General features: G+C 36.4%; 1 protein-coding gene across 1 annotated transcript in view; it reads left to right on the top strand.

The window, feature by feature from the left end:
• The window catches only part of IFT80 (intraflagellar transport 80), a 95621-nt gene that overhangs the window by 59851 nt on the left and 8353 nt on the right, over positions 1–27417 (top strand). Inside the window, exons 10-17 of the mRNA XM_080797091.1 lie at positions 2436–2599; positions 12128–12192; positions 14751–14886; positions 15297–15444; positions 18754–18925; positions 19841–19930; positions 20030–20202; positions 24555–24678. Of these exons, the coding sequence (XP_080653217.1) occupies positions 2436–2599; positions 12128–12192; positions 14751–14886; positions 15297–15444; positions 18754–18925; positions 19841–19930; positions 20030–20202; positions 24555–24678 (1072 nt within the window). The remainder of the gene's footprint in view (positions 1–2435; positions 2600–12127; positions 12193–14750; positions 14887–15296; positions 15445–18753; positions 18926–19840; positions 19931–20029; positions 20203–24554; positions 24679–27417) is intronic.

Genomic DNA, 27417 nt, shown 5'->3' with positions numbered 1-27417 from the left:
AAGCTATTAGGTCAGTGGTTCTGAAACTTGTTGGTCTCAGAATTTCTCTACTTTTTTTTTTTTTTTTAAGTGTAGAGCCCAGTGTGGAGCTTGAGCTCATGAGCCTTAGATCAAGACCTGAGCTGAGATCCAGAGTCAGATGTTTAACTGACTGAGCCACCCAGGCACCCCTCTCTACACTCTTTAAAAACGTTCTTGGAGGTTATATATAGGTTATATGTCTCATCATTTACTATAATAAAAATTTAAATTGAGAAATATAAAAGGAATTAATTTATTAAGAATGATGAGACTAAATTTATTTCAGTAAATATCAAAGTAGTGATATGAGAGAATGAGAGGGAAATGGGTGAGTTGGGGCGCCTGGGTGGCTCAGTTGGTTAAACTTCTGACTTCAGCTCACGTCATGATCTCAGGGTCCTGGGACCAAGCCCCAAGTTGAGCTCTGCACTCAGTGGGGAGTCTGCTTTTCCCTTTCCTTCTGTCCCTTCCCGCTCTTATGTCCCCTTCTCTCTCTTTCTTAAATAAATAAATAAAATCTTTAAAAAAATAAAGAAAGAAAGAAATGGGGGAATTACTATAAGGTCGTTTTGACCTCAGGACCCTTATTTTTTATAATGTTCAGTTCTTACTTTTGGTTTTAAATATTTGAAACACATTGATTTTATGAGCCACTACATGACTGTGATCTGAAGTTTGAAAAATAATATTCTTTACCCACACCTTTGGTATATGCAGGACCATGAAACTCCAGGCCAACAAACTGGAGTAAATTGGGAATAGCTATTCCTCAAGAACCCACACTTTTCTATGAAAACTATCATCAGTCGGTCTATCAAGTACAGTGATATCCAATTGAATCAAAGGTCAGTCTTAGGAAGCTACAACCCAACAAAACCAGAAATAAAGTTTGAAAATAGAATCAGCAATTGCCTAAAATAGCTACCCATGAAATCTTTGCACTAAAACCGTATATTTTATTCCTCATTCCTTTACTCACACCTAGGCAATCTCTTAATAGTGTTGTTACCAGGTTTTCTAACCCCCAGCTTTTATAAATAGTAAACCAGAAGAGGAATGCTGGTGGGCTGTGAGAGGCTGGTACAAGGATAAGAAGAAAAGTGACTGCCTGGTAAGGCAGCATAGAGAAAACAAAAAGCGCAGAACTGTGTCGCTGAATAGCTTAATTATTCTGATGCACCGGGAGATTCTCATGAGTACCAAAGCTGTCAGTTAAACAGTTACTGAAGAAGATGATCCTCACATTGATGACCTTGAGTGGTTGAAAAATTGTGTCAAATTTTGTCTCATCTGTTTAGTGAAATTGAAATATATTATCTTGTAATATCATACATTTTTAATACAAAAAGACATCTTTTCCACTTAAAAGATAAGGTGTCAGCTATCTAAAAAACCATATTTCTGAAATTATTTTTACTTGAACAGTGCCAAATAAATTTTATTTATACGTTACTTATTAGTATATTGAATATGCTCTTAGTAAAGGCATATGTTAATGGCATAACAGATTAGGCAATTAAAGAATAATTTACTTACTGCCTAATGTTTGTCCTGTTTCTACATTTAGAAATGTTTGCCCTTTGAAACACAGTGTTACTCACAAGAAGGTTAAAAGCTTACACAGTATCTTGTTCAGGAGAGAAAAAGGTTTTAGTATTGAAACAAAGAAAAAATATATACTAATATGATGTGTCACTTTGTCAACATTAGCAAATATTGTTTTCATACATTAATGTGTAAGGGCCAAACCCTTCGATTAAACTACATACCAATACTCAAGTATTAGTTTAATTAAAATGTATGTATTGGTTTCCATGGCAAGAAAGAACACTTAGCAATTCCTAAATCAAGAAATAGTTCTGAATCAAGGGTATTACAGTTTTGAACCTAAGATTTTAAAAAGTAATACTGTGTTCAGCATCGAGGAATCAGGCACTCCAGTATGGCAGTAATATGAGTGTAAATTATTAAAACCTTTTAAAGGGCAGTTTAAAAATACATATTAAAATTTTATAAGTATATGCCCTTTGAGCCAATTACTATATTTCTAGAAGCTATACTAAGGAAATAAGTAAGGTAGACATACAGAGATATGTATATACATTCTTTAAAACGTGTGTATAGACATTCTTTAAAACAATGAATAATTTGAAATAAATGTCCATCAGGAATGAGTTAATAAAATAAAATTATAATATATCTATACTTTGTCCTAAATTATCTCTATAGAGAGAGGATTGCTAGAGATCTTTTGCTTTTGCTTTATTGTTTGAATTGTTTTTTGCAATGCCATAAATTTTCAAAGGAAAAAAAAATTAGATTTTTCCAAAGAATAAACTTTTCTCCAGTATAAAAATGAAAATATAGTAAGCTTCTATTTGAGAATGTATTTTTATTCTTTTTTTTTTTTTTAGACATTTTCTTCTTGTAGATGGTGGTGGTATCTATTTATATTCTTATGAAGGCCGCTTCATCTCTTCTCCAAAATTTCCTGGAATGAGAACAGATATTCTGAATGCACAGACTGTGTCTCTGAGTAATGATACCATTGCAATAAAAGACAAAGCTGATGAAAAAAGTAAGTGCATTTTTATAATTTTCCATGAAATTTGTTAACAGTGTAAAATTTCCTCAAATTAGCTTTCATTTTCTCATCTACTAATATGTTAATTTTATATGAAAGAATTATGAGCTTCCTAATTTGCCCTAAGTGTGAATTAATTAAAGAACTAGAGTCATATTATACCCAATTGATTGATAGACATTGTGACGACATCAAAGCTTATTGGTAAGGAATAAATTTTTATATATTTAGTAGCTGTTCGTAGAGAGATTGAGTTCAAATTTGTGAGTCCTAAAAATGTTTGTTAATTTTTAAATTTAGTGATTTTTAAAAAATGTTCCCTTTTTCTTCATTAGGTATCATAGTAAACACTGTGCTTCATTGTACTGTGTATTTTACTTATATATACTTATACTTTTAGAAATATTTTATATTTTTTTAAATTACTGAATTAGAAGACAGTTATGAATAATTTAAAATTTTCATATAAAAATAAAGACTACATATTTGTAAATTGATATAAGTATGTAAGGTGTTTTGGAATTCCATCATACAGAGACACCATTTTATTGGGGCATTGCTATATCACAGCAACAATCATACAATACTGAGTACTTGCCACATACCAAGTATTTTCCTAGAAGTTGAGGATACTAGTGAATAAGACACACAAATAAACATACAAATATATAATAGGTTGTCAGCTAATGATATGTGTTGTGGAGATAATGCAGGATGAGGGAATAGAGTGTGCTGAGGTAGGACAGGACAGGGGAATGACTATAGGACAAGTAAGTGCAAGGGTTCTGAGATGGGAATAACTGGCATGTAAAAGGAACTGCCAGAAGTCCATGAGGCTATGTCAAGGTAGAGTGTGGGAGGAGAGGACAGAGAGAAATAAGCAGAAGCCAGATCATGTAAAAATTTGGCCGTGGTAAGGATGTTGGCATGAGAGAGAGAAAGAGGAGGAAAGCATAGTATCCTACATTTTTATCCTGGATAAATAAGATGGAAGATGGGGAAGGAGGAAGGTTAGAGGAGTCTACATACGGAGTTCTATTTTGGTCACGGTAAGTTTAAATGCTTGTTGCACATTCAAGCAGGAATGGAGAGTAAACAATAGGATAGACAAGGCCAGGGCTCAGGAGAGAGTTGGGGACTAGAAATATAAATTGGGAGTCACTGGTGTACAGATGCTGCCATGGCGCTGAATGAAATCGCCTAGGAAATGAATATAGGCAGAGAAAAGGACCAAAGCCTGAGAGCATCAATATTTAGAGATGGGTGAGAGGAAGTAGAGCCAATGAGATAAAAGAGTGAGTGAGTTATCCCTAAATCTTAGTGGAAAAATATTAAATAATTATTTTTCCCTATTGATACTTATTGCTAAACATTTGTTTGTCACTGTGATGTGTTATTAAAAGAAAAAAACTGACCTGAAGGTTAATTTTGTTAGTCCATGCTATGAAAGACCTAATTCAGGAGCTACTGTCCCGCTTTTTAATTTTCCGTATTTTCAGGTAACATCATGTTTCATGCTGGTAGAAATAGAATCCTCCTAAATAGAGCTTTTATCTCTTCATGCCTTAGACCTTCTCTGATAGAGGACATTTGGTGATTGCTTTGTTTTCTGAAGGACTTCCTTTCTGGCTAAAAAAGAGAATCAAATAAGATACTATCTGGTTAGCAGACGCATTTAAGATAGCTAAGTAATTGTTGATGATAATAATTTGGAAGTCAGAGTTTTGTCTTCAGTAAACTTAAATTTAAAAATCCTAGTGATCATTATGAGTTAGTTGTCTTTACTTCTGTTGTTCAACACCACAGATTTCAGATAGAAGCTATAATAAAGTGTATGTTTCCTACTAAATATACCTTATTCCTCTGAATTTTTCTATATTTAATTCACATCTGAAACATTATTTTTTAATTCTTTGATAATTCATGGAATTTTAGAGCTAGAAAGAATTATCAACATTTTCATAAAGATGGGTTTTTCTGCCAATAAATTATCTGTTTTACTTAAATTTTTATTGTTGAACAAGATGATCATGCAATTCTGTTTTCCTGTAAACAGAAAATCAAAAAGTCCTGAATAAAATTATTGTTGTCAACTGATATAAAATGAGCAGGAACATATTTTTCCTATGTTCCTTTTAAAAGAAACTAGTATTCATTGATGGCTAAATAGAGGTATATGCTAACAGTAGAAAACAAATTGAAGTACATAGAATCATTAACCTATGAAATGTTCCTTCAAGGAGGCGGACCATTCTATATGAAACCAGTGGTTCCTTCCTAATTTGGGAGCTCCTTTATAAGTAGGATTCTTGCACTGCATACAGTATTCTACCACTTTGGGTGAGCAATTAAGTATAGAGGTACTAGTGCTTTTGGCTTCCTTCTCCTTAAACACTTGCACAGATATGCTATGATATTAGTGTGGGCGGCTATTTGAAACAAATATCTGGGTATGGGAGAGAAGTTAGAGAGCAGTTTCTTGTGTTTAGAAGCAGCTCTTTCAGGCCGGCAGCTCCTTGGTTGTTCTTTCTACCAGTTTTTGCTACATACTAACAATAAAATACAGATCCAAGCCTCCCATAGTTCATGGCCACTTACAGTTAGTTATAGAAAGAAGTAGACAAATCTATCCCTATACCTCCATCTCTTTATAATATGTGCAATCAGCAAAAGGATCGAATGCTTTTATCTTTAAAAAAGCTTCTGGTTTGGGGGCTCCTGTGGCTCAGTTGCTTAAGCGTCTGACTCTTGATTTCAGCTCAGGTCATGATCTCAGGGTTGTCAGATTGAGCCCTGCCTCAGGCTCCGTGCTCAGCACGAAGTCTGTTGAGATTCTCTTTCACTCCCTCTGCCCCCTCCACACTCAGCATGCTCTCTCTCTAAAATAAGTAATGTTAGCCAGGGTTTTTTCCCTATGTGGCTTTTATTATGTTGAGTTATTTTCCTTCAAAACTTACTTCATTGAGAGCTTATTATGAATGGATGTTGTAGTTTGTCAAATGCTTTTTCTGCATCTGTTGAAATGATCATAGGGTTTTTATTCTCTCTCTTGTTAATGTGGTTTCCATTGATTGATTTGCAAATATTGAGCCACCCTGACATCCCTGGAATACATCCCACTTGATTGTGGTGAATAATTTTTTTAATGTATTGTTGGATTCAGTTTGCCAATATTTTGTTGAGGAATTTTGCATCTATGTTCATCAGAGATATTGGGCTGTACTCTTTTTTTGGTAGTGTCTTTGTCTGTTTTTGGTATCAAGATAATGCTGAACTCATAGAGTCAATTTGGAATCTTTTCTTCCTCTTCTATTTTTTATTAATCGTTCGAGAAGAATAGGTATTAACAACCTTCAAATGTTTGGTAGAATTTACCTGTGAAGCCATCTGGTCCTGGACTTTTGGTTTGGTCCACTTTTTGATTACTGATTCAAGTTCATGGCTATTAATCAGTTTATTCAAGTTTTCTCTTTCTTCCAGCTTTAGTTTTGGGAGGTTATATGTTTCTAGGAATTGATCCTTTCTTCTAGGTTGTCCAATCTTTGACATATAATTTTTCATAATATTCTCTAATAATCTTTGTATTTCTGTAGTGTCACTTGTTATTTATCTTTCATTTCTGATTTATTTCAATCTTCTCTTTCTTTTTTTTTTAATGAGTCTGGCTAAAGGTTTATCAATTTTGTTGATCTATTCAAAGAACGAGTTCCTGGTTTCATTGGTCTGTTCTATTTTTGTTTTTTTCAGACTCTATTTCATATATTCATTCTCTAATCTTTATTATTTCTTTCCTTCGACAGGCTTTGGGCTTTGCTCATTTATTTTTTTCCTAGCTCCTTTCCATGTCAGGTTAGGTTGTTTGAGATTTTTCTTGCTTCTTGAGGTAGGCCTATACTGTTATAATCTTACCCCTTAGGACAGTTTTTGTTGCATCCCAAAGATTTTGACCATTGTATTTTCATTTGTCTTTATGTATTTTTTTATTTTCTCTTTGACTTCTTCGTTGACTCATTCATTATTTAGTCACATGCTATTTAACCTCCATTTCTTTGTGTTCTTTCCAGATTTTTTTCTTCTGATTAATTTCTAGTTTTATATCATTGTCATTGGAAAAGATGCATGATATGATTTCAGTCCTGTTTAATTGTTGAGACTTGTTTTGGCTTAACATATGATCTATTCTGGAGAATGTTCCATGAGCACTTGAAAACAATGTGTATTCTGCTGTTTTTTTGGATGGAATCTTCTGAATATATCTGTTGTATTCATCAGGTTCAATATGTTGTTCAAAGCTACTGTTACCTTGTTGATTTTCTGTCTGGATGATCTATCCATTAATGTAAGTGGGGTGTTAAAGTCCCCTACTATTATTGTATTACAGTCAATTTTTTCCTTTGTGTCTATTAATAGCTGCTTTATGTATTTGGGTGCTCCAGGTTAGGTGCATAAATATTTACAGTTTTTAAAAATATTTACAATTGTTATATCTTCTTGTTGGATTGTTCCTTTATCATTATGTAATAATGTAGCATATGTAGTAATGTATGTAGTAATGTCTCTTTGTCTCTTGTTACTTTTTTTAAAAAGTCTATTTTGTTTGATATAAGTGTTGCTACCCCAGCTTTCTTTTCACTTCCTTTTTCATCATAAATGTTTTTCCATCTCTACACTTTCAATGTGCATGTGTCTTTATGTCTGAAGTGAGTGTCTTGTTGGCTTCGCCTTTCTATTTATTTCATTTTTTTAATTTTTAAAGGTTTATTAATTTTTTTTAAGGGAGAGAGAGCACAAGTTGGAGGGGCAGAGGGAGAAGGAGAGAGAATCCCAAGCAGACCCTACACTGAGTGCAGAGACCAAAGCAGGGCTCGATCTCATCAACCATGAGAGCAGGACCTGTCCCAAAACTAAGAGTCAGATGCTTAACCACCTGTACCACCCAGGTACTCCTTGGCTTCACCTTTTTAGGTATCTGGTACACTTGAACTAAGAAATAATATCAGTTTTAAAATTTTTATTTATTTCTTTGAAACTAAATATAACACTGTATGCTAACTATACTTGAAAAACAAATAATATCAGCTTTTGCTTGGAGACTCTTTTGAAGCATTAATGAAATATTGGTTTTCCTCCATTGCATACCCATTTAGTCATTCTTTTATTCTCAGATACTATTTCTCCTTCTCTCCATTTGTAAAGAACTAGAGGGCTGTCTCTACTACTGGGCAGGATAGCTGCATTCACATTTAACCTCATATTTACCAGCTGGAGTGGAAGCATAACCCATTCCATCAGGTCCTTAGAAATTCTGACCTCAAAGTTGAAAGTATAGATAGTTTCTTGCCTAGGAATCATCTCTGCTTCTGATAATTGTAGTTGTAACCTTGGTCCTGAGACCACTGTATCTAGTAAAAAGAAGAAATTTGAGGCGACATGGGAAAGAAAGGAAAAAGTATAGCCATCATACCAGCATTCTCCTTTTGTGGGAATAACTGCATAGTCATGCTAGCATCTTCCTCACCCCCTATTCCTTATTTCCACTGAAACTGCAGAGGAATTTATCTAATGTGAACACACCCTTTGCTCCCTTCATGTTGAGTGTCAGTACCCACTCATGAAGTCTTGTAAGCTAGTTCTTCATACCTATATTACCTTTCTCCCCATTTTAAATAACCATTGTTTTCATTGCCCATTCTAATTCTTTACCAAACTATTACTCTCAAAAAGGATCTCTCTGCTCATTGTTGGGCATGATGGGCTGTAGAGTATGTTCCTTGGTCTGAAGAAATGTGACTCAGTGGTCCGGATCAGTGTAATACCTTCTACTCCGGTTCTTCCATAGTACTCTGAATCTTTGCCTCTACCACCGGGTAAGCAAAGCTCAACCCAGAGTCAGTGTCCATTTCTGTCAGGACCCACTTGTAGCCCCAGTGCTCCAGGCATCAGTCGGACTTGCCGCTGTGCACAACGACTCCCTGCAGAGCATCTTCCCCATAGCCATCTGCAGTCCCTAAATCTCTCTTGTTGGCAGACAGAACAGTTCCTGTTGGCATTTTGTGCCTCCACAGATGCAAAAGGAATATGTCTAGAGTCAACCCCTCTCTTCAGTGTTTCAGTCCACTCACTTCATTAACCCGGTGGCTACCTCAAGTGAGCACACCTGGGTGTCTGCTCACCATTTCTAAACATCTTCTGATGCTGGAAAGGGGTTCTTCTGATGGGCATTGACATGGCCTGTTTGAATGCACCCTTCAGATTTCCACAGTGATTTCCATATGGCCATGCCCCGGAAAAGCACCCCGTTCGTAGTCCAGTCTTCCACTGCCCATCCGCCTCACCGTATGGCCAGGCCATTCCAGTGCCTGTGAGTAGGTCAAAATCCAGACATAAGGGTAAACAGCATGGAGTGCAGCTCGCTGAGCCAATTTGTTTTTACCTTTTTCGATCCGAGTGGTGGCCTTCCAAACCCAGTGTCTTGTGTTCATGTTGGAACTGCTGTCCATAAGCCAAGCAGCTGTTTGTTGGACTGTTGAGAGCTGTTTACAGGCTCTGTGCAAGTGATGCTAGAATCCTGCAAGCTCCTCACATGGTTCCAGAGTCAGTCCTGGGGAAGACAGGCTACCTGCTCATGAACATGCTGTGGAACTCCATGCAGTGTCCTGATGGTGTGTTCCTGCTGAGACCACTTCTGTTCTATGACAGAATCTCCTGGGTGCTGCCTTCCTCTTAGAGCATTTCTCTGACATCACCCAAGATATCCTTATTTTATGTTTTTCAGTCAGAGGCAGTTTCAGTTAGTGTCTGGTAGCAAGGTAGTCATTGCCCCTCCAAATGGAAATTATCTTGTATAGAGTTCCAGTAGCTGTCACTGGGAGGTGCTCCCATATCCCCCAGTCTACGCTCCACACGAGCCTGCTGTACAGTGACTGTATCTTTATTAGCACTCCAGCTTCTGTTTGATACCATTTGGTATAAGGCCTCTGTGTTTGGGCAGTCTCATTGCTTCCCATTTTGTATGTCTAGTTAATATTGTTGGAGAGGTGGATTTTTCATGCCTTTTGTTTTACAATATTTGATAGGAGAAACACTCCCCAGCTAGGCACAATATCCATCCTTATAGTACATACAGGTAAAAGAGACACAACTGCTTCATATGAAGCTTCTTCAAGTGTACTTTCATTTAAATGTTCATCTTAATCCCATTAGTTCTTGTATTCTCTTATCTCTCAATCTAATTGACCACCAGTAGGACTTTGCCAACAGGTTTAGTTTTACAGCACTAGGTAGTGGAAGGATTCCTCAGTCAGACATAATATCCAATCCCATTAAACATTCAAGTAAAGAAGACACAGCCTCTTCACGTGAAGCCCATTTAAACACTCCAATTTTCATCCAAGCTTCACTTTACTCATATTAACCCTTGCTTTTCTCTGTTCTCTCAATTTAATTTTAGTCCTCACTAGAACGTCACCAATGGGTTTTGGTACCACAGTGCATGGGACTCTCATATCAAGAGGTCCTAGAAACGTCTCTCTTCTGCTCCCTGACCATTTTACCATACTCCTGTGCATGAGGCCTTGTGTCCCCAGTAGAGTGTTGAGCCAAGAAACCCTTTCATCAATCCATCTCTTAATTGGGGAACCGTAGCGACAGGCAATTGAAGGTGAGGTTTCTTTTTGCTCTCTTGCCATATAGCTTTCCAGATTCCTCCGAACTAGGATGAATAGAGCAGATTTGTTTAAAGGCCTTCAATGTTAGGTGATCAGCCTGGATTTCCCATTGGTTCATCCATCCTCTTTTTTTTTTTTTCTACCCCATCAATGTTTGCTTTATTCATCCTGTTTCTTAGATTTTCACCTAGCTGGGATGAGGCCCCTGATGCTCCTCTCTGTCTTTCTCTAATCGTTTTAGCCTTTTTCATGATTTTTTTAGCATAACTTTTTCCTTGGGAAGTCTTAAGGATAGTCACTATACCTCAGGCTAACCAGAATCAGGATTTTCTCCAACATACTCTTTCAGTGGGAGCCTTGGGACCAGAGGCTGTAATTGAGACTGTCCAGAGTCTATATTTGGCCCATCTCTTACTTTCGTTTTATCTATTACAGATTATAATAACCATGGGATTGTATATTTTCTCTTTTTCATATTATTTTGCATTTTCTTATGCATCCAGTGAGCCAGCTTTCCAGGAGATGGATCCATCATCTCAAAATTCCATAGGTAACTTTTACCTCTCACAGCTGATTGCAGCTTAGCTGCTGTTCCACACCGTGGGTGATCCTGCTGCCTTTAAGAGTCAGAGGTTCCTCATCTCCTGTTCTTTCATCCTTTCTCTTCCCAGACCGCATGTTTCAGTGAGTTAGGGTTGTTGCAGTGATTATCACCCTTCCAGACACCTGCTATTCCTTTTTTACCTTAACTGGTATATTGCAGTCATTTCTAATACTAACAACCTGGAGTTAGGAAAGACCCCAGGGCTTAAAGGCAAAGTTCTCCTCAAGACTTCCCTCACTTCAGACACTAGCCACAAGCTTCAGGGAGCCCCAGACCAACCCATTTTGCTGACTGACTGGCTACAAATTCAGGGACTCTGGTGGCCCCCTCAAGTTGGATAATTTGCTAAAATGACTCACAGATCTCAGTAAGATGCTATACTTAGAATTATAGTTTTATTATAAAGGATACACATAGGGCGAGGCCTGGGAAGGAACACAGAACTTCTATGCCTTCTCATGAAATCAGGGCACATCACCCTCCCAGTATATCAGTATGTTCACCAATGAGGAAGCAACCCTGAGTTTTTACGGGATTTTTATTACATGGGCATGATTAATTAAATTATTGGCCACATGATTGAACTCAATTTCCAACCCCCCAATCTCCCTATCCCCAGAGGTCAGGGAACTGAATATGCTTGGGCTTTCTGATGACCATCTCCTATTCTGAAGCTATGTAGGGGCTCACCAAGAGTCTCCCCACCAGTATAACTAAGACATTCCTAATCAGGTAATTCCAAGGGTTGTTGAAGGTCCCTGCAAGGAACCCAGGACAAAAACCAGACAAACTACTAATTATACCACAGGGAACTGTGCACTGACCCCAGGGAATTAAACAGTACATGACACATTGCCTGGTATTATAGTAGACACGTGGCACATTTTTCTTTTGTAAAATATGATTGTCTGATGTTATATTCGTCTAAATCAGAGTTCTGAAAATTACAAATTACATCTAGATTTGGACTTGCCATTGTAGATCTTATGGAGGAGTGAAGCCATACCATTACATTAATAACTATTCTAAGTAGGGAATATGTTTTAGGAAGAAGTATTCAGTTCCACTGTTTTTTAAGAAATATAACCCCATTGATAAGAAGGAATTTGATGCTGCTGCTCTTCTATGCTGATAGATACTCTATGGTCCAAAGGGTTAAATAATTTCTCATCAGGATATAATAATCCCCAGAAGTTTACTGATAAAAATTCTAATTTAACACATTAACTAATGCTTAATTTTTTTTTCAAGTAATCTTCCTTTTTGAGGCATCAACTGGAAAACCATTAGGCGATGGGAAGCTTCTTTCTCATAAGGTAATGGACATTAGCTACTTCTAATGTAAATAGCCACTGTTTATTTACTTCCTTTTTAAAATTAATGTTTTCATTTTAAGTCAAAAAACATAGGAATTAATTTTTAAGAGTTATCTGTAATAATTGCCTCATCCTCCACTTTATTTTTATTTTTTAAGTTTTAATTTATTTATTCATTTTTAAGTAATCTTTATAACCCCACATGGAGCTTGAACTCATGACCCCAAGATCAAGAGTTGCATGCTCTTCTGAATGAGCCAGCAAGGCACCCCTAGAAATTAGTTTTATATTTAAACCCAGTTGCTTTCTACTTGAGTATTTTGCCTAAAAATGTCACAAAGACTGAACACTAGTAAACTCTGTAATGGAAAGCTATATATACAAATTAAATGGATAAAATAATCTGATTTATATGTCTTTATTAAGGCTGTTTACTGCTTTTTAATAAAATGTTCTATTTTGATTAAACTTTTAGTACTTATCAGTAAATAAAAATGTTTTGTTTTTCTAAACAACTTGCAGTTTTCCCACTGACCAGTCCTTAGCCAGCATCTTCTTTTAGGTTTTAACACTGTAGTTAAACTGAAAAAAAATTTCTATAGAAGGACAAAAAGATCTTGAAGTTACTTATTGGTTTTTTATTTTTAGCATTAAAATAAAGGAGTACATTTTATTTATTCTAATAAGAGATATATTCAGGTTTAGATATGTTTTTAACTTTATTGTTCAATGCCACTAGTGAAGCATTAGTCTATATTTTATTTTCCTCTTTTTGTAATTATTAGTTTGAGTTTGAATAACAAGTAAATTCATAAGGTTCAGAAATGAAAAAGCATAAAAAAGTATACAGGAAAAAAGTCTCCCTACTACACCTGTTTCTTGTCAGTACAATTCTGTTCCACCAAATAAGTAACAAGCATTATTTTTTTTTTTGTAAGATTTTATTTATTTATTTGACAGAGAGAGATCACAAGTAGGCAGAGAGGCAGGCAGAGAGAGAGGAGGAAGCAGGCTCCCTGCCAAGCAGAGAGCCCAATGCAGGACTCGATCCCAGGACCTTGAGATCATGACCTGAGCTGAAGGCAGGGGCTTACCCCACTGAGCCACCCAGGTGCCCAGTGACAACCATTATTAAACTCTATTTTCCTTCCAGAGATTTTTTTAGTGCATATATATAAACAAAACTGATATTTGTTCTTTTCCCCCTCTTTTATAAAAATGTGACATATGACTCTGTATGTTGCTTTCCTCACATAAACTGTTCCTGGAGATCTTTCTGTATCAGTACATAAAGTAATTTCTCAATCCTTTTCCCCTCACCATATGGTATAACATTTTATGGGTGTATCAATTTATTTGACCTGTGTCCAAATGATGGGACATTTAAGGTACTACTATACCTTAAAAAAAAAAAAAAACAAAAAAAAAACAAATCCTAGCAAGTCTAAAAAAACAAAAAAAGTCTAAACAAGTCTTAAGACAGTAAGCAGTAAATAAATCCCTCTTGGATTCAGTTGAAATGAATCCACACTGAACCATACAAGGAAAGTCCTTTCACTAGCTAGTGTAATAGTGTAAGATAATGCAGTATGCCAGAAATACTTTGTTATATGGACAGAACACTAATCTTAAAGTCAGAAATCTGAATTTTAAATTCTGGATATGCTTGTCACTGGTTTTTCTGAGCAAAATCACTTAATGGCTATACATCTCAGTCTTCTCGTCTATAGAGTAAATATAGGAATACTTACTTTAAAAGGTAAAGTACCTTGTACCTTGTATAGTATAGTTCCTTGTATCTACAATACAAGGTAGTTTCCTGTTTCACAGGAAATATGAAAGAATGTGTAAAATCTAAAACCCTAAAAACATAAGATATTTTCATAAATCTACTCTTAAAAATCTTTTAAATTATAGGCTTTCTATTTAGAGTAAATTTTGTTATGGAATATATTAATTAAAGTAGATCTCTTGTGATATTCAGACTTGCCTCACCCTTTCACTCCGTCTACTAAAGGTAGAACAGGAGGACAGATAGAAATGTTTCTCAGCATGGGGCATCTGGGTGGCTCGTTGGTTGAGCTGAGCATCTGACTGGGTTTTGGCTCAGGTCATTATCTCTTGGGTCATAGGACTGAGCCCCACCTCCTCACTGAATGAAGTTGGGCTCCAAGCTCAACTGGGAGTCTGCCTGATGATTCTCTCCCTTTCCCCCTTCCCCCACTGGTACACACACTCTCTCTCAAATAAATAAATGAACACATCCTAAAGAAAAAGAAATGTTTCCCAACTTATGAAGTTTCAAAAAAATACACATTATTTATAGTGTTTTAAAGGGCATCTTTCCCTTGTAAATTAAAAAAAAAAGTAACTGTGCTTTAGCTTTTGAGTTATATCAGTAGTTTAAAATTACTTAACAGGGACGTTTTATCATTCCAAGTAGGGAGTGATATTTAATTGATCTTTAAATAAACAGATGTTCTTGTAATTAAATAATTTAAATGATCTGATGTCAAGCACTAAAACTAATCCAGTATTTTCATTTTTCTAAATTTTAGAATGAAATTTTGGAAATTGCTCTGGATCAAAAGGGACTTACCAATGATAGAAAAATTGCCTTCATTGATAAAAATAGAGATCTCTATATCACTTCAGTGAAACGATTTGGGAAGGAAGAACAAATTATCAAACTTGGTAAAATAATTATAATACATTTAAAATTTGATTACTTTGAATTTTCTTGGATCTACTCTGTCATATTTATACTAAGTAGCATACTTGCTTGAATTAATCTGAATAATGCTTTAGTATAACATTTCTTAACTACTTGACACCACTTAAATAGCAAGTCTTTAGCTGCTACAGCTACATTAGCATTGAAAGAAATACTTATAAATTGAAACATAATGGTTCTAGATAAAATACTCAAAGATTTCCATACATTTTTAAATGACTTTTTGCGCATTTTTACCATTAAATGATTGGAAAATATAGTCATACCTACCGAAATTAGAAGGGGTCCTGTATGTCAGTTTATTTTTAAAGTATTTTTAATACTTACTGTAGTGGAACTAATAGTACCTTAACATTCTTTTTAAAATAAGGAACAATGGTGCATACTTTGGCCTGGAGTGATACATGTAATATCCTTTGTGGACTTCAAGATACTCGATTTACAGTGTGGTATTACCCCAATACGGTTTATGTGGACAGAGACATTTTGCCTAAAACATTATTTGAAAGGGATGCAAGGTAACATTTTACTGCTGGAATTGTTGTGATAAATAACTCTAAAGTGTCATGTTTTTGCCCCTAATTTCACTCCCGCAAGGTACCTTTCAATCTACTCAGTCAATGAAATTGCTTAGCTAATGCTAGCTTAACGAGTTTTAAGTGTTGGGGTCAATTTGAAAGTATTGTATAATACTATTATATTTATTTGTTCCTTCTATGGATATAGTTTTCCTTATATAATTTTCAAGCCTGAGGTTGTTTAATGTAGTTTTTTTCAATGTGTTTTAGTGGTTTTAATATGGACATTGTTAAGATTTTTCAGTGATATAAAACATGTGTCAACCTTTATTCTTTCTCAGATTATCATAAATTATAAATTATTATCATACTTATAGGACTGTGTTTCTAGAATTGAATTTTTAAATTAATATTAAAGATAGAAAAACTATATAAGGTTACTGAAGAGTTTTTTTTTAATTTTACAGGCTTCAGAAAATACATGTATATTCCTAAATTCTCTAAGAAATAACAAGATCTCTCACTCTTGACAAAATAAGAATACAAAGCTTCTTACCTCCAAACCTTACCTTAACTTTCAAATCTATTCTGAATTCATTTTAATATTCAGTTCATAACTTTAGCAAAACCAGGGAGGATCATTTTAAAAGTATTTAAACTAATGAAGTTAGTCTCTTGAAGTTCATCTCTTTTTATTAAGAGAAATAACCTTGGAATCATCTTAATTTTTTATTGGTTTATACTTTCAAAAGTGAATGCCGAGATTTTTAAACATTTGTGTAATTTACCTTAAGACTTAGGGGGTAAAAGGCTATTTCAAATACTTTTAAGCATAGGTCTCAAATACGTAATAATTTTTTTTTTTTTACGAATTTTTTTACGAATTTTTTTTACGAATTTTACGAATTTTTTTTACGTTTCACCAGTATTACATCATATTATATCACATTACAATTTATGAAAATGAGGATAAAAATAAGAAAACAAAATGAAAATTGGGAAGGATTTTAAAACTCATCATTTTCTATGACCAAAAAATGAGGGGAAAATGATGTACTAATGAGCTTGAGAGGGATTCCTGAGATTTTTTTCCCCCAATCTACCTCCACTTTCAATGATATTTCACAATAATCTTTTACTGTTTATCAGGTTGACGTTAAAACACTTCTGGGGATAGAGGTTCCAGAACTCCCTAGATAAACCATTGGCTATTTTGTCCCTGTTAGTTAGTAGTCATGACGCACTGCTTAAAAATTCCTCCTACGGGGCACCTGGGTGACTCAGTGAGTTAATGCCTCTGCTTTCCGCTCAGGTCATGATCCCAGAATCCTGGGATCGAGCCCCACATCAGACTCTCTGCTCAGCAGGAAGCCTGCTTCCCCCTCTCTCTCTGCCTGCCTCTCTGCCTACTTGTGATCTCTGTCAAATGGATAAATAAAATCTTTAAAAAAAAAAAATCCTCCTAACTCATTTGCAAATTGCCATTTCTTTTTTTTTATTTTTTTAATTTAATTTTACACACCCAGTGCTCCACGCAATATGTGCCCTCCTTAATACCCACCACCAGGCTCACCCAACCCCCCACCTCCTCCCCTCCAAAACCCTCAGTTTGTTTCTCAGAGTCTACAGTCTCTCATGGTTCGTCTCCCCCTCCAATTTCCCCCAACTCACTTCTCTCCATCTCCCAATGTCCTCCGTGTTATTCCTTATGCTCCACAAGTAAGTGAAACCACAAGCGAGTGACTCTCTCTCCTTGACTTATTTCACTCAGCGTAATCTCCTCCAGTCCTGTCCATGTTGATACAAAAGTTGGGTATTCATCCTTTCTGATGGAGGCATAATACTCCATTATTTATATGGACCATATCTTCTTTATCCATTCGTCTGTTGAAGGGCATCTTGGCTCTTTCCACAGTTTGGCGACTGTGGCCATTGCTGCTATGAACATTGGGGTACAGATGGCCCTTCTTTTCACTACATCTGTATCTTTGGGGTAAATACCCAGTAGTGCAATTGCAGGGTCATAGGGTAGCTCTATTTTTGATTTTTTAAGAAAACTCCACACTGTTTTCCAAAGTGGCTGCACCAACTCGCATTCCCACCAACAGTGTAAGAGGGTTCCCCTTTCTCCACATTCTCTCCAACACTTGTTGTTTACTGTCTTGTTAATTTTGGCCATTCTAACTGGTGTAAGGTCGTATCTCAATGTGGTTTTGAGTTGAATCTCCCTGATGGCTAATAATGATGAACATTTTTTAATGTGTCTATTAGCCATTTGTATGTCTTCTTTGGAGAAGTGTTTGTTCATGTCTTCTGCCCATTTTTTGACATGATTATCTGTTTTTTGAGTGTTGAGTTTGAGGAGTTCTTTATAGATCTTGGATATCAGCCCTTTGTCTGTAGTGTCATTTGCAAATATCTTCTCCCATTCCGTGGGTTACCTCTTTGTTTTGTTGACTGTTTCCTTTGCTGTGCAGAAGCTTTTGATCTTTTTTTTTTTTAAAAGATTTTATTTATTTGACAGACAGAGATCACAAGTAGGCAGAGAGGCAGGCAGAGAGAGAGAGGGAAGCAGGCTATCTGCCGAGCAGAGAACCCGATGTGGGGCTCGATCCCAGGACCCTGGGATCATGACCTGAAGGCAGAGGCTTTAACCCATTGAGCCACCCAGGTGCCCCCAGAAGCTTTTGATCTTGATGAAATCCCAGAGGTTCATTTTTGCTTTTGTTTTCTTTTGCCTTTGGAGAAATGTCTTGAAAGAAGTTGCTGTGGCCGATGTCGAAGAGGTTACTGCCTATGTTCTCCTCTAGTATTTTGATAGAGTTCTGCCTCACGTTGAGGCCTTTTATCCACTTTGAGTTTATCTTTGTATATGGTGTAAGAGAATGGTCGAGTTTCCTTCTATACATAGCTGTCCAATTTTCCCAGCACCATTTATTGAAGAGACTGTCTTTTTTCCACTGGATATTTTGTTATGCTTTGTTAAAGATTATTTAACCATAGAGTCGCGGGTCTATATCTGGGCTTTCTACTCTGTTCCACTGATCTGCGTGTCTTATTTTTGTGCCATTATCTCAAATATGTAATAATGTTTGCCAAATTAAACTTCTATATTTTGCTCCAAGTGTATGGCAAGTTAGATTCGAATGTTTGTTTAAATATATACATTCTACCTAGAGTTAACATTTTTGGGGGTGAATTTTGGAGATTTGGAGACTTTATATCTGTATCAAGGGTTAACTTCCCAAATTTAGTGTATATGAAAGATTTTGCTCAGAACATAAATTATACTTTGCTTTTTTCCAACAGTGAATTTAGTAAAAATCCCCATATTGTGAGTTTTGTTGGAAATCAAGTAACTATAAGGAGAGCTGATGGCTCACTGGTTCACATCAGCATATCACCATATCCTGCTATTCTCCATGAATATGTAAGCAGTTCAAAATGGGAAGATGCTGTAAGACTTTGTCGCTTTGTTAAGGTACTTTACATTTTAGATCCTTAATTGTGTATATGTTGCATATTTACATATGTCTTTATGCAAGATAAGAAATGATAACAGCTAAGGGCTGGAAAAATTGCAAATGAGATCATGGGTCTTTTTAATAAGTGAAAACATAAGCAATACAAGGGGATAGATACTGCTGTGTGATTTATTTTGGAAGAAGCTATAATTTAAATGAGTAGTTTCTCTATACTGGCACATATAAAAATCTTCTCTGGAACTCTTTCTAAAAAGTCAGATTCCCAAGTTTTACCCCCACAGAGATTTTAATTTATTCGATCTGGGATGAATCCTAGGCATATTTTTTAATTCCTCCGATGGTTTGTACACCTAAGGTTAAGAACCTTTACTTTAGATCAGCAGTTCCCAGCTTGGTTGAATCCAGTTTTTTCAAGCATATTTGACCACAGAACTTTTTAATTTTACACAGCTTAGCAGCCCTTAGAATACACTTTTAAAATGACTTTTAGATGCTTTCCCTTACAATGAGTTGTTGATGGCAATCTGTGATAATAGCAGCGTCTGAGAACCTATTTCTCTGGTTCCTTGTAAGTTAAATTCTTTGACCTCATCAAAAAGACTGGGTTTATAACCCAGTCTTTTGGGTTTATAACCAGTATGTCAGAAGTTCAAAAATAAATCTTCGATAATTAGAAATGAAAATTTGCAGAAATTTTATTCAAAAGAAGTTCTTTATGTGTTATTAACATTTCAACAAAGTAGTCACATGTAATTTCCACATCATTAATTAAATCAGTAGTTTTTTCAGTGCCATGCTCAGCAAAGTTTAATTTTTTCATTAAAAAGCAACTTTAATGTATTTTAAATCATTGCTTATTTTAAGGCAGTTCTGCTCGTCATTGAAATAATTGTTCTCCTATTTCACTTTAGGAGCAAACCATGTGGGCTTGCCTAGCTGCTATGGCAGTTGCTAACAGAGATATGACCACTGCAGAAATAGCCTACGCAGCAATTGGTGAAGTAAATAATGTTTACTTTTCTGTATGTCTGTGGTTTTTCTTACCATAATTTGTTACATTGCTGTCACTACCCACTTCGTATATTGTTTTCTTTTTTTAGATTGATAAGGTTCAGTACATTAATTCTATAAAAGAGCTTCCATCTAAAGAATCAAAAATGGCTCACATATTAATGCTTAGTGGGAACATACAGGAGGCTGAAATGATACTTCTTCAGGCTGGCCTTGTTTATCAAGCAATCCAGATCAATATCAATCTCTATAACTGGGAAAGGTAATAAAAATGTTTTTCATCAATTCTAAAACCCAGCTGGTCTTAATATATTCTTCTATCTACCACTTGGAAAATTACATTTTTCACTGTACTTAATAGTTTTCTAACATCACAGAAGAATTTATTCACATTTTTATTTGTGAGGAGTTTATGCCTTCTCTAAACTTGCGATTGATTAGAAGTTGAAGTGTGAAGAAAAGAGAGGCTAGGATGTCTCCCAAATTTCTGACTTCAGTAACTGGATAGATGATGGTATTATTAGTGGATTTGGAAAGGAATATAGTGAATTCAGTGTTAGGCATGTTGGATTTGAAATATTTGTGAGGAGACAGAGATGTGATAATCGTTGATTAATGAACCCGGAGCTCAGGAGATAGATTTGAACTGGTGATGTAGATTTAGTAGTCATCAGCAAATGGATAGCAATTAAAGGCAGAAGAATGGACGCAATTGCTTGGGAAATGTGTGGAGTGAGAAGACATCAACTATGTTTATGGGATGGGTGAAAGAGGAGAAATCTGCTGAAAAACTGGGATGAAGCAGTCATACTGGCAGGGAGAAGTACAGCCATGAGAGATTTGTGATGCTAAGGAAGAAAGGCAGTAGGGTTTGAAATGAGGAGTGCACAGTAGTAGCCTTCTCTGCATTAGGCTTCAACACAGATTGCTTTCAAAACAAAGTGGCATGCTTCTTCTCTCTGACATATTAGGTCATTCTCTCAGGTATGTCTCTCTCAGTAAAAAAAGCTGTAGGGCTTATATACACCTGAAACAACATTAAAAAATTGGCATGCTAATTTTTCCAGGTTTGAAATGTCTTTCATCATCTTTGTCTCTCTCAACCCTTACCCTACTATTTTTTTAAAAGCAGATCCCAGTCATCAGATCACTTTATCTGTAAATATTTCAGTATGTGTCTCAAGGTTTTTAAAAATCTAGCCACAGTACCATGGTCACATTTTAAAGAATTAACAATAATTCTATTCAGTGTTCTTATTTCTTTGATTGTCTCATGAATGTTTTGATTTTTTTTATGGTTTGTTTTGTTCAGGATCCAGAAAAGGCCCATACCTTATGATTGATAGATGTGTTCTCAAGTTTCTTTTCATCTTAATAGGTTTTCCTCTTTCTTGTGTTTTCTTGTACTTTTCCCACTGCAGAAACTGGGCCAATAGAGTTTTCCCATAGTCTGGATTCTGTTGATTACATCTTTGTGGTGTCATTTGACATGTTCCTTTGCCCCTTGAATTAGCCATATTGGTGTTGAATCTAGAAACTTGATTAGATTCAAGTTTAACTTTTTTTTTCCTTTTGGTAAGGCTCAGTCAGAGGTAGTATTCAATATATTTTCTCAGTGACTGGTTGCCTGTCTTTTTGTGTTGATCATTACCCAGATCCATTAATTAATTAGAATGAATTAATTAATGATGATCATTACCCAGATCTATTAATTAGTTAGAATTCTAGAAGAATCGAATTTAAGTATTAGATGAAAAATATATTACATTGCTTTTGCGATCCCTGAAGTTCTATATTTATTTAAGTCCTTTAGAAGGGAACAGATTTCATTTTGTTAATATATGTTATTCCATTTGAGAAGTACGGTCCTGCTGGTTTGTACTTCTGTCATTCCTATTTGAATTAGAAAATTACCTGCAACCAGGGTGGCTCAGATGGTTAAGCATCTGCCTTTGGCTCAGGTCATGATCCTGGGGTCCTGGGATCAAGACCCACATCAGGCTCCCGGCTCAGCGGGGACTCTGCTTCTCCCTTTCCCTCTGCCTCTCCCCCTGCTCATGCTCTCTCACTCTGTATCTCTCTGTCTCAAAAGAATAAATAAAATATTTTAAAAAAAAAAAAGGAAAAAGAAAATTACCTGCAACCTAATAGGTTATAGCCCTCAAAGAGATGTAGGTAAGCAAGTCATCTGTTTGATGTTCACTTTGGACATTTGGTGGTAGTCTGTTCTCAAAAATTGAAGTTAAGAGAGGTAGAAATTTTATGTAAGTATTAGTAAAAAAATAATTTTTCTACTTCTACCAGTTACATAAAGTGATTTTGCTTCATTCAAGTTATGTAAAAGATCATATTTTGAAGTTATAAAATCTTTTTATATAACTTCCTTCTATTTAAAATCAGAGAGGATACATGGATTTATTCCAGCCCCATAATCTAATGTCACATTTGTTTGGTTGCCAAATAACCATTTTAAAACTAGAGACAGGCTGTTCCCATAACCCTTATATAATTTGGAGTGAATTCCCTCCTCTGTGTGATAAAGAAACGTTTTTTTACCCAGTGTATGCTTTTAGAGAACATTTAAAATAGCACATATAATTTGAATGTTTACCATTAGCTATTGCTCTTCAATCAGATAATACATATTTTATAATAATGACTTTCATATAGATAATACTTAACATCTAGTATCTAAATGCAGTATTAGACCTCATATTCTATCTTTTCTACATAATTAAATGTACTGATATTCCATAACAAATTACCTCTTTGGAGATAATTTTCTTTCTGAAAAGCCCCAACCCAGAATAGATGCTTACGTATTCCCCACTTGGAATACTTCCGGTTTGGCACAACAAAAATTCCTTCCCCAGTTGTGCTAAGTCATGGAAAAGGAGCAGGAAATGGCATATTTCAGGTGCCAAAGGGCTGGTTCACCAGAGTCTCCACTCACACATCCACACTGGAGACAGAGTCTTAGGGATATATAGAGGGTAATAGGGGACAGGATTAGAAGGATTAAAACATCTTTACTTCTGCTGCTCATTTTTTGAGACTTTGTGAATTGGTTTTTGCCTTCTTGTATTTCACTTCCATTTCTCTATGTTGCAGTACTTCTACATTCTTTTCTGTGTGTTCTCTTTTTCTTTGAAAGACTTAAAGTCACAGAGGAATGAGGGAACTTTGTGAGGAGTTTGTGATGGGTAGCAAATACTGATCCTTGGAGTTAGCCATATGGTTTATGTAAATATATTTTTTAAGAAATCATCGTGCTGAATATTGGCATTATCGTTTGTATTACACATGACTTATATTCATAATTTTTATATTAAGTCTTTAATATTTCTCTCAATTGTCTACCAATTGTCAATTAATGCAGAGGGCATATCTAAAATACTTTTTAAAGTGACCATTTAGGCCAAACCAAAGCATGCTAAAAATGAAACACATTTTCCTACTGAAGGGTCACATGTTGCAAAAAATCTAGTCAGTAGTTACTGTTGCTAAAAGAACAGATTTATAATATTTGCATCTGATAAATAAATCATGACTGGCCTATTCAGAAGTAGTATGTCATATTAGGAGACAAGGGAACTTGAAAAAGAATGTGCTTTAACATCATACTTAGAAACAAGATTACAGGTTACCTGGGTGGCTCAGTCGGTTGAGATTGGCCGTCAGCTCAGGTCATGATCCTGGAACCCCAGGATTGAGCCCTACATCGGGCTCCCTGCTCCGCGGGAGTCTGCTTCTCCCTCTGACCCTCCTCCCTTTCATCTCTCACTCACTTGCTCTCTCTCTAATAAACAAAATATTTTAAAAAAACACATACAACAAGATTACAGTGAACAGTATAGTATTGATACATATTAATTGGATTATAAATTTTAAATGGCTATTAACTTTTTCTAAGAACCAAATGGCAAAAGGCATTTGTCAGATTTTTATTATCCACAAATTTTAGTTTTATATTTTAAATTTGCTGTATTATAACATAAAGGATATCAGTATTTAATTGAATATTGAGCAGAATAAATTCTAGACTTTAGATAAATTCTAGAACAGAATAAATTATAGACTTAAAAAATGGTTAAGATAGTTAAACCACTTACATTGGGGGGAAGTCCATTCACTTGAATTTTATTATGATTTCAATGAATTTTTCAATGAACACTGATCATACATATACTCTGGAGTACTCACCAAAGAGAAATAAAACTCAGATTTCCCTTCAATAAATATATAGGTTATGGAAGAGACAGACTCATAAATAATAATAATACACTGTAAGCAGTGCTGTAGAAATAATAGTATGCATAAAATACTATGGAACACAGATAAGAAAATGGTCATTTATCTCTGCAAAGGAAGTTGGTCAGGGAGAAGAGATCATGTTTGATCTGAACCTGGAAGTATAAGTAGTGTAAGTAGGAATTTGAAGTATAAGTAGGAATTTGCAAGATGGGTGAGGTAGGGAATGGTGTGTTCCATATTGAGGAATGAGTGGGGAGGGACCAACATAGACCATTTGTCCCACTGTCTTATCCCAAAACTCTACTGTGTATTGATGCTAATACAGGCAATGCTGTTAATCTGTTTTGTTTCTCATTATAGGGCACTTGAATTGGCTGTAAAATACAAAACACATGTTGATACAGTTCTTGCTTACCGTCAAAAGTTTTTGGAGACATTTGGTAAACAGGAAACTAATAAACGATACTTGCAGTATGCAGAAGGTGTAAGTATTATACAGTATTTTATGATAATGTATATGCTTTATAAGTATATATACTACTTCTTAATAAGACAAAATTGGAATAATTCATACCAAATATCTAAGAGATAACTTTTGCCTTATGATATTATAGTCTTATTTTAACTCTGTAATTACAGTACTGATTTTTTTCCGGAATCTTAAAGCCATATGTTTTGTTTTGTTTTTCAAGATTTTATTTATTTATTTGAAGGAGAGTGAGAGAGACAAAGCACAAGCAGGGGGGGTGCAGAGGGAGAAGCAGACTCCCTGCCCCGAGCAGGGAGCCAGCCACGGGGCTTGATCCTGGGACTCCAGGATCAGGACCTGAGCTGGAGGCAGGTGCTTAACCAACTGAGCCACCCAGGCACGCTGTAAAGCCATGTTTTGATTAACTCAAGTCTGTTTTCATTTTATTTAATTTGTGTTAAAGTTGGGTGCTAATTGACATTTTTATATAAACAATATAAATGACTGGGATAAAGGTTTCTGACTCCTGAATTTTGTCTTCCACTAGCTGCCCCTCTGCTCCAGGGGAAATACATAAACACACAGGGCATTGGCCAGAAAATGGATACTTTGTCACTTTGCAAAATTCTAGGGAGCTAGTTTGCACCTGGAGAAGGGCCTAGCCCAGGGAGACCTCACGGCCTAGAACTAAAGAAGGCTAAACTTTTGCCTTTTGAATCCCTGCCAGAATCTGAGGTTTCATCACTATAATTAGAAGAAAGTCGTTCCAGTATATATCAGCCCACAAGGAGTGGTGGAGCAGTTTGCCCAGGTACCTAGAGCAGGACTGTTGTTCGCCCTGGCTTAGATCCATCTAGGCTCAGACTACAGAATAAACAGTTCACCTCTAGCCATGCAGACCCAGGAGCCTTGTAATCCCAAGACAGGGGCAGCCTTGCTCCCAGCTCCGTGAATAGGTTGATTTTCTTAGCCTTTTATTCATTCAGTTATTCAAAAAGTCTGTATGAGTGTTCACTCTGGCCAGGTACTATGCTGGATGCTGAGTCAGATAGGACTTCTGTTTTTGTGGAGCTTGTATATGATGTGGGAGTGCTGCTCCTTGGAGACAGAATAAAATAGAATGTTCTGACCTGTCCTAAAGGGCAGGGTAAATTAGATGGATCCTGGGAAGAGCAAAGAAGGTAGGGAGAAGGTACCTATGATGTCCACTAAAGCCAACATCATCCATTTGCCATGTGACTTGAGAAACTCAATCTTTCTCCTCTTTATAGATTAAAACACATTTCTTTCCTACTATGAGTCTTTCACATGTGAGTCTTCTTTACTATTCATTCACACAAAACACTTCATTTCTGGTCACCTGATGTGTGGCTTTGTCCCCCATACCAACAAACAATTCTCCAACACCAGCTGGGTATCCTATAATTTAACTCAACTCTGACACTATCTACCTGGAGATAGCATCAGATTCCACAGGTAAAGGGCTCAGTTTCACAGGATTGCACCCCACCCCCATCAGATGCTGGTTGCAAGCCCAGGTTATCACCTGTGCTTCTAAGACTAACCAGTTATAGGTCAGAGATTCCAGTAACCCCTGCTTTAGGTTTCACATGCCAGTCACAAGTCCAGGTTGTTAGCTGCACTTCCAGCTCACAGCCTATAAATCAGAGGTCCCATGTCTCTTTTGTTTGATTAATGTGCTCACAGAACTAAGGGAAACATTTACTTACGTTTATTTAAAACATAAGTTTAAGGGCGCCTGGGTGGTTCATTCGTTAAGCATCTGCGTTTGGCTCAGGTCCTAATCCCAGGGTCCTGAGATCAAGCCCCACGTGGGGCTCCCTGCTTGGCACTGCTTCTCTCTCTCCCAGTCCCCCTGCCTGTGTTCCCTCTCTTGCTGTGTCTCTCTCTGTCAAATCAATAAATAAAAAATCTTAAAAAAAATAAAATATAAGTTTATTAAAGGATATGATAAAGGCTATGGATGACAACCAGATGAAAAGATACTCAGGGCAAGGTTTGGGAAGGCCTTAACTTCAGAAGCTCCTGTCTCTTCGAAGTTGGGGTGTGTCGTCCTCCCAGTGTGGATGTGTTCACCAACCCAGAAGCCCTTTGAACCCTGTACTTTGGAATTTTATGGCGGCTTCATCCCATAGATGTGATAGATCATTAACTCCATTTTCAGCACTTCTCCCTGCTCAAGAGGATGGGGATCAGGATTGAAAATTCCTAGCTTCTAATCATGGCTTGGTCTTTCTGGTGACCAGCCCTCATGCAGGAGCCATCCAAGAACTCATCAGGAGTTGTCTCTCTCTCCTTTTTTTTTTTTTTTTTAAATTTTATTCATTTATTTGAGGGAAAGAGAGAGAGCACAAGCAGGGGGTGGGGAGGGGAAGGCAGTGGGAGAAGCAGACTCCCAAGGATCAGGGAGCCCAATGTGGGGCTCCATCCCAGGATCCCGGGATCATGACCCAAGCTGAAGATAGGCACTTAACTGACTGAGCCACCCAGTCACCCTGGGGTTGTCTCTTTAAAAGAAAAAAATGCTCCTTGGGGCGCGTGGGTGGCTCAGTGGGTTAAAGCCTCTGCCTTCAGCTCAGGGCATGATCTCAGGGTCCTGGGATCGAGCCCCGCATCGGGCTCTCTGCTCAGCGGGGAGCCTGCTTCTCCCTCACTCTCTGCCTGCCTCTCTGCCTACTTGTGATCTCTCTATCAAATAAATAAGTAAAATCTTAAAAAAAAAAAAAAAAAAAG

This window comes from Martes martes (genome assembly GCF_963455335.1).
Source record: "Martes martes genome assembly, chromosome: 1".
Taxonomy (NCBI): Eukaryota; Metazoa; Chordata; class Mammalia; order Carnivora; family Mustelidae; genus Martes; species Martes martes.
The sequence above is the reverse complement of the archived record's forward strand: the minus strand, read 5'-3'. Positions and strand labels throughout refer to the sequence as shown.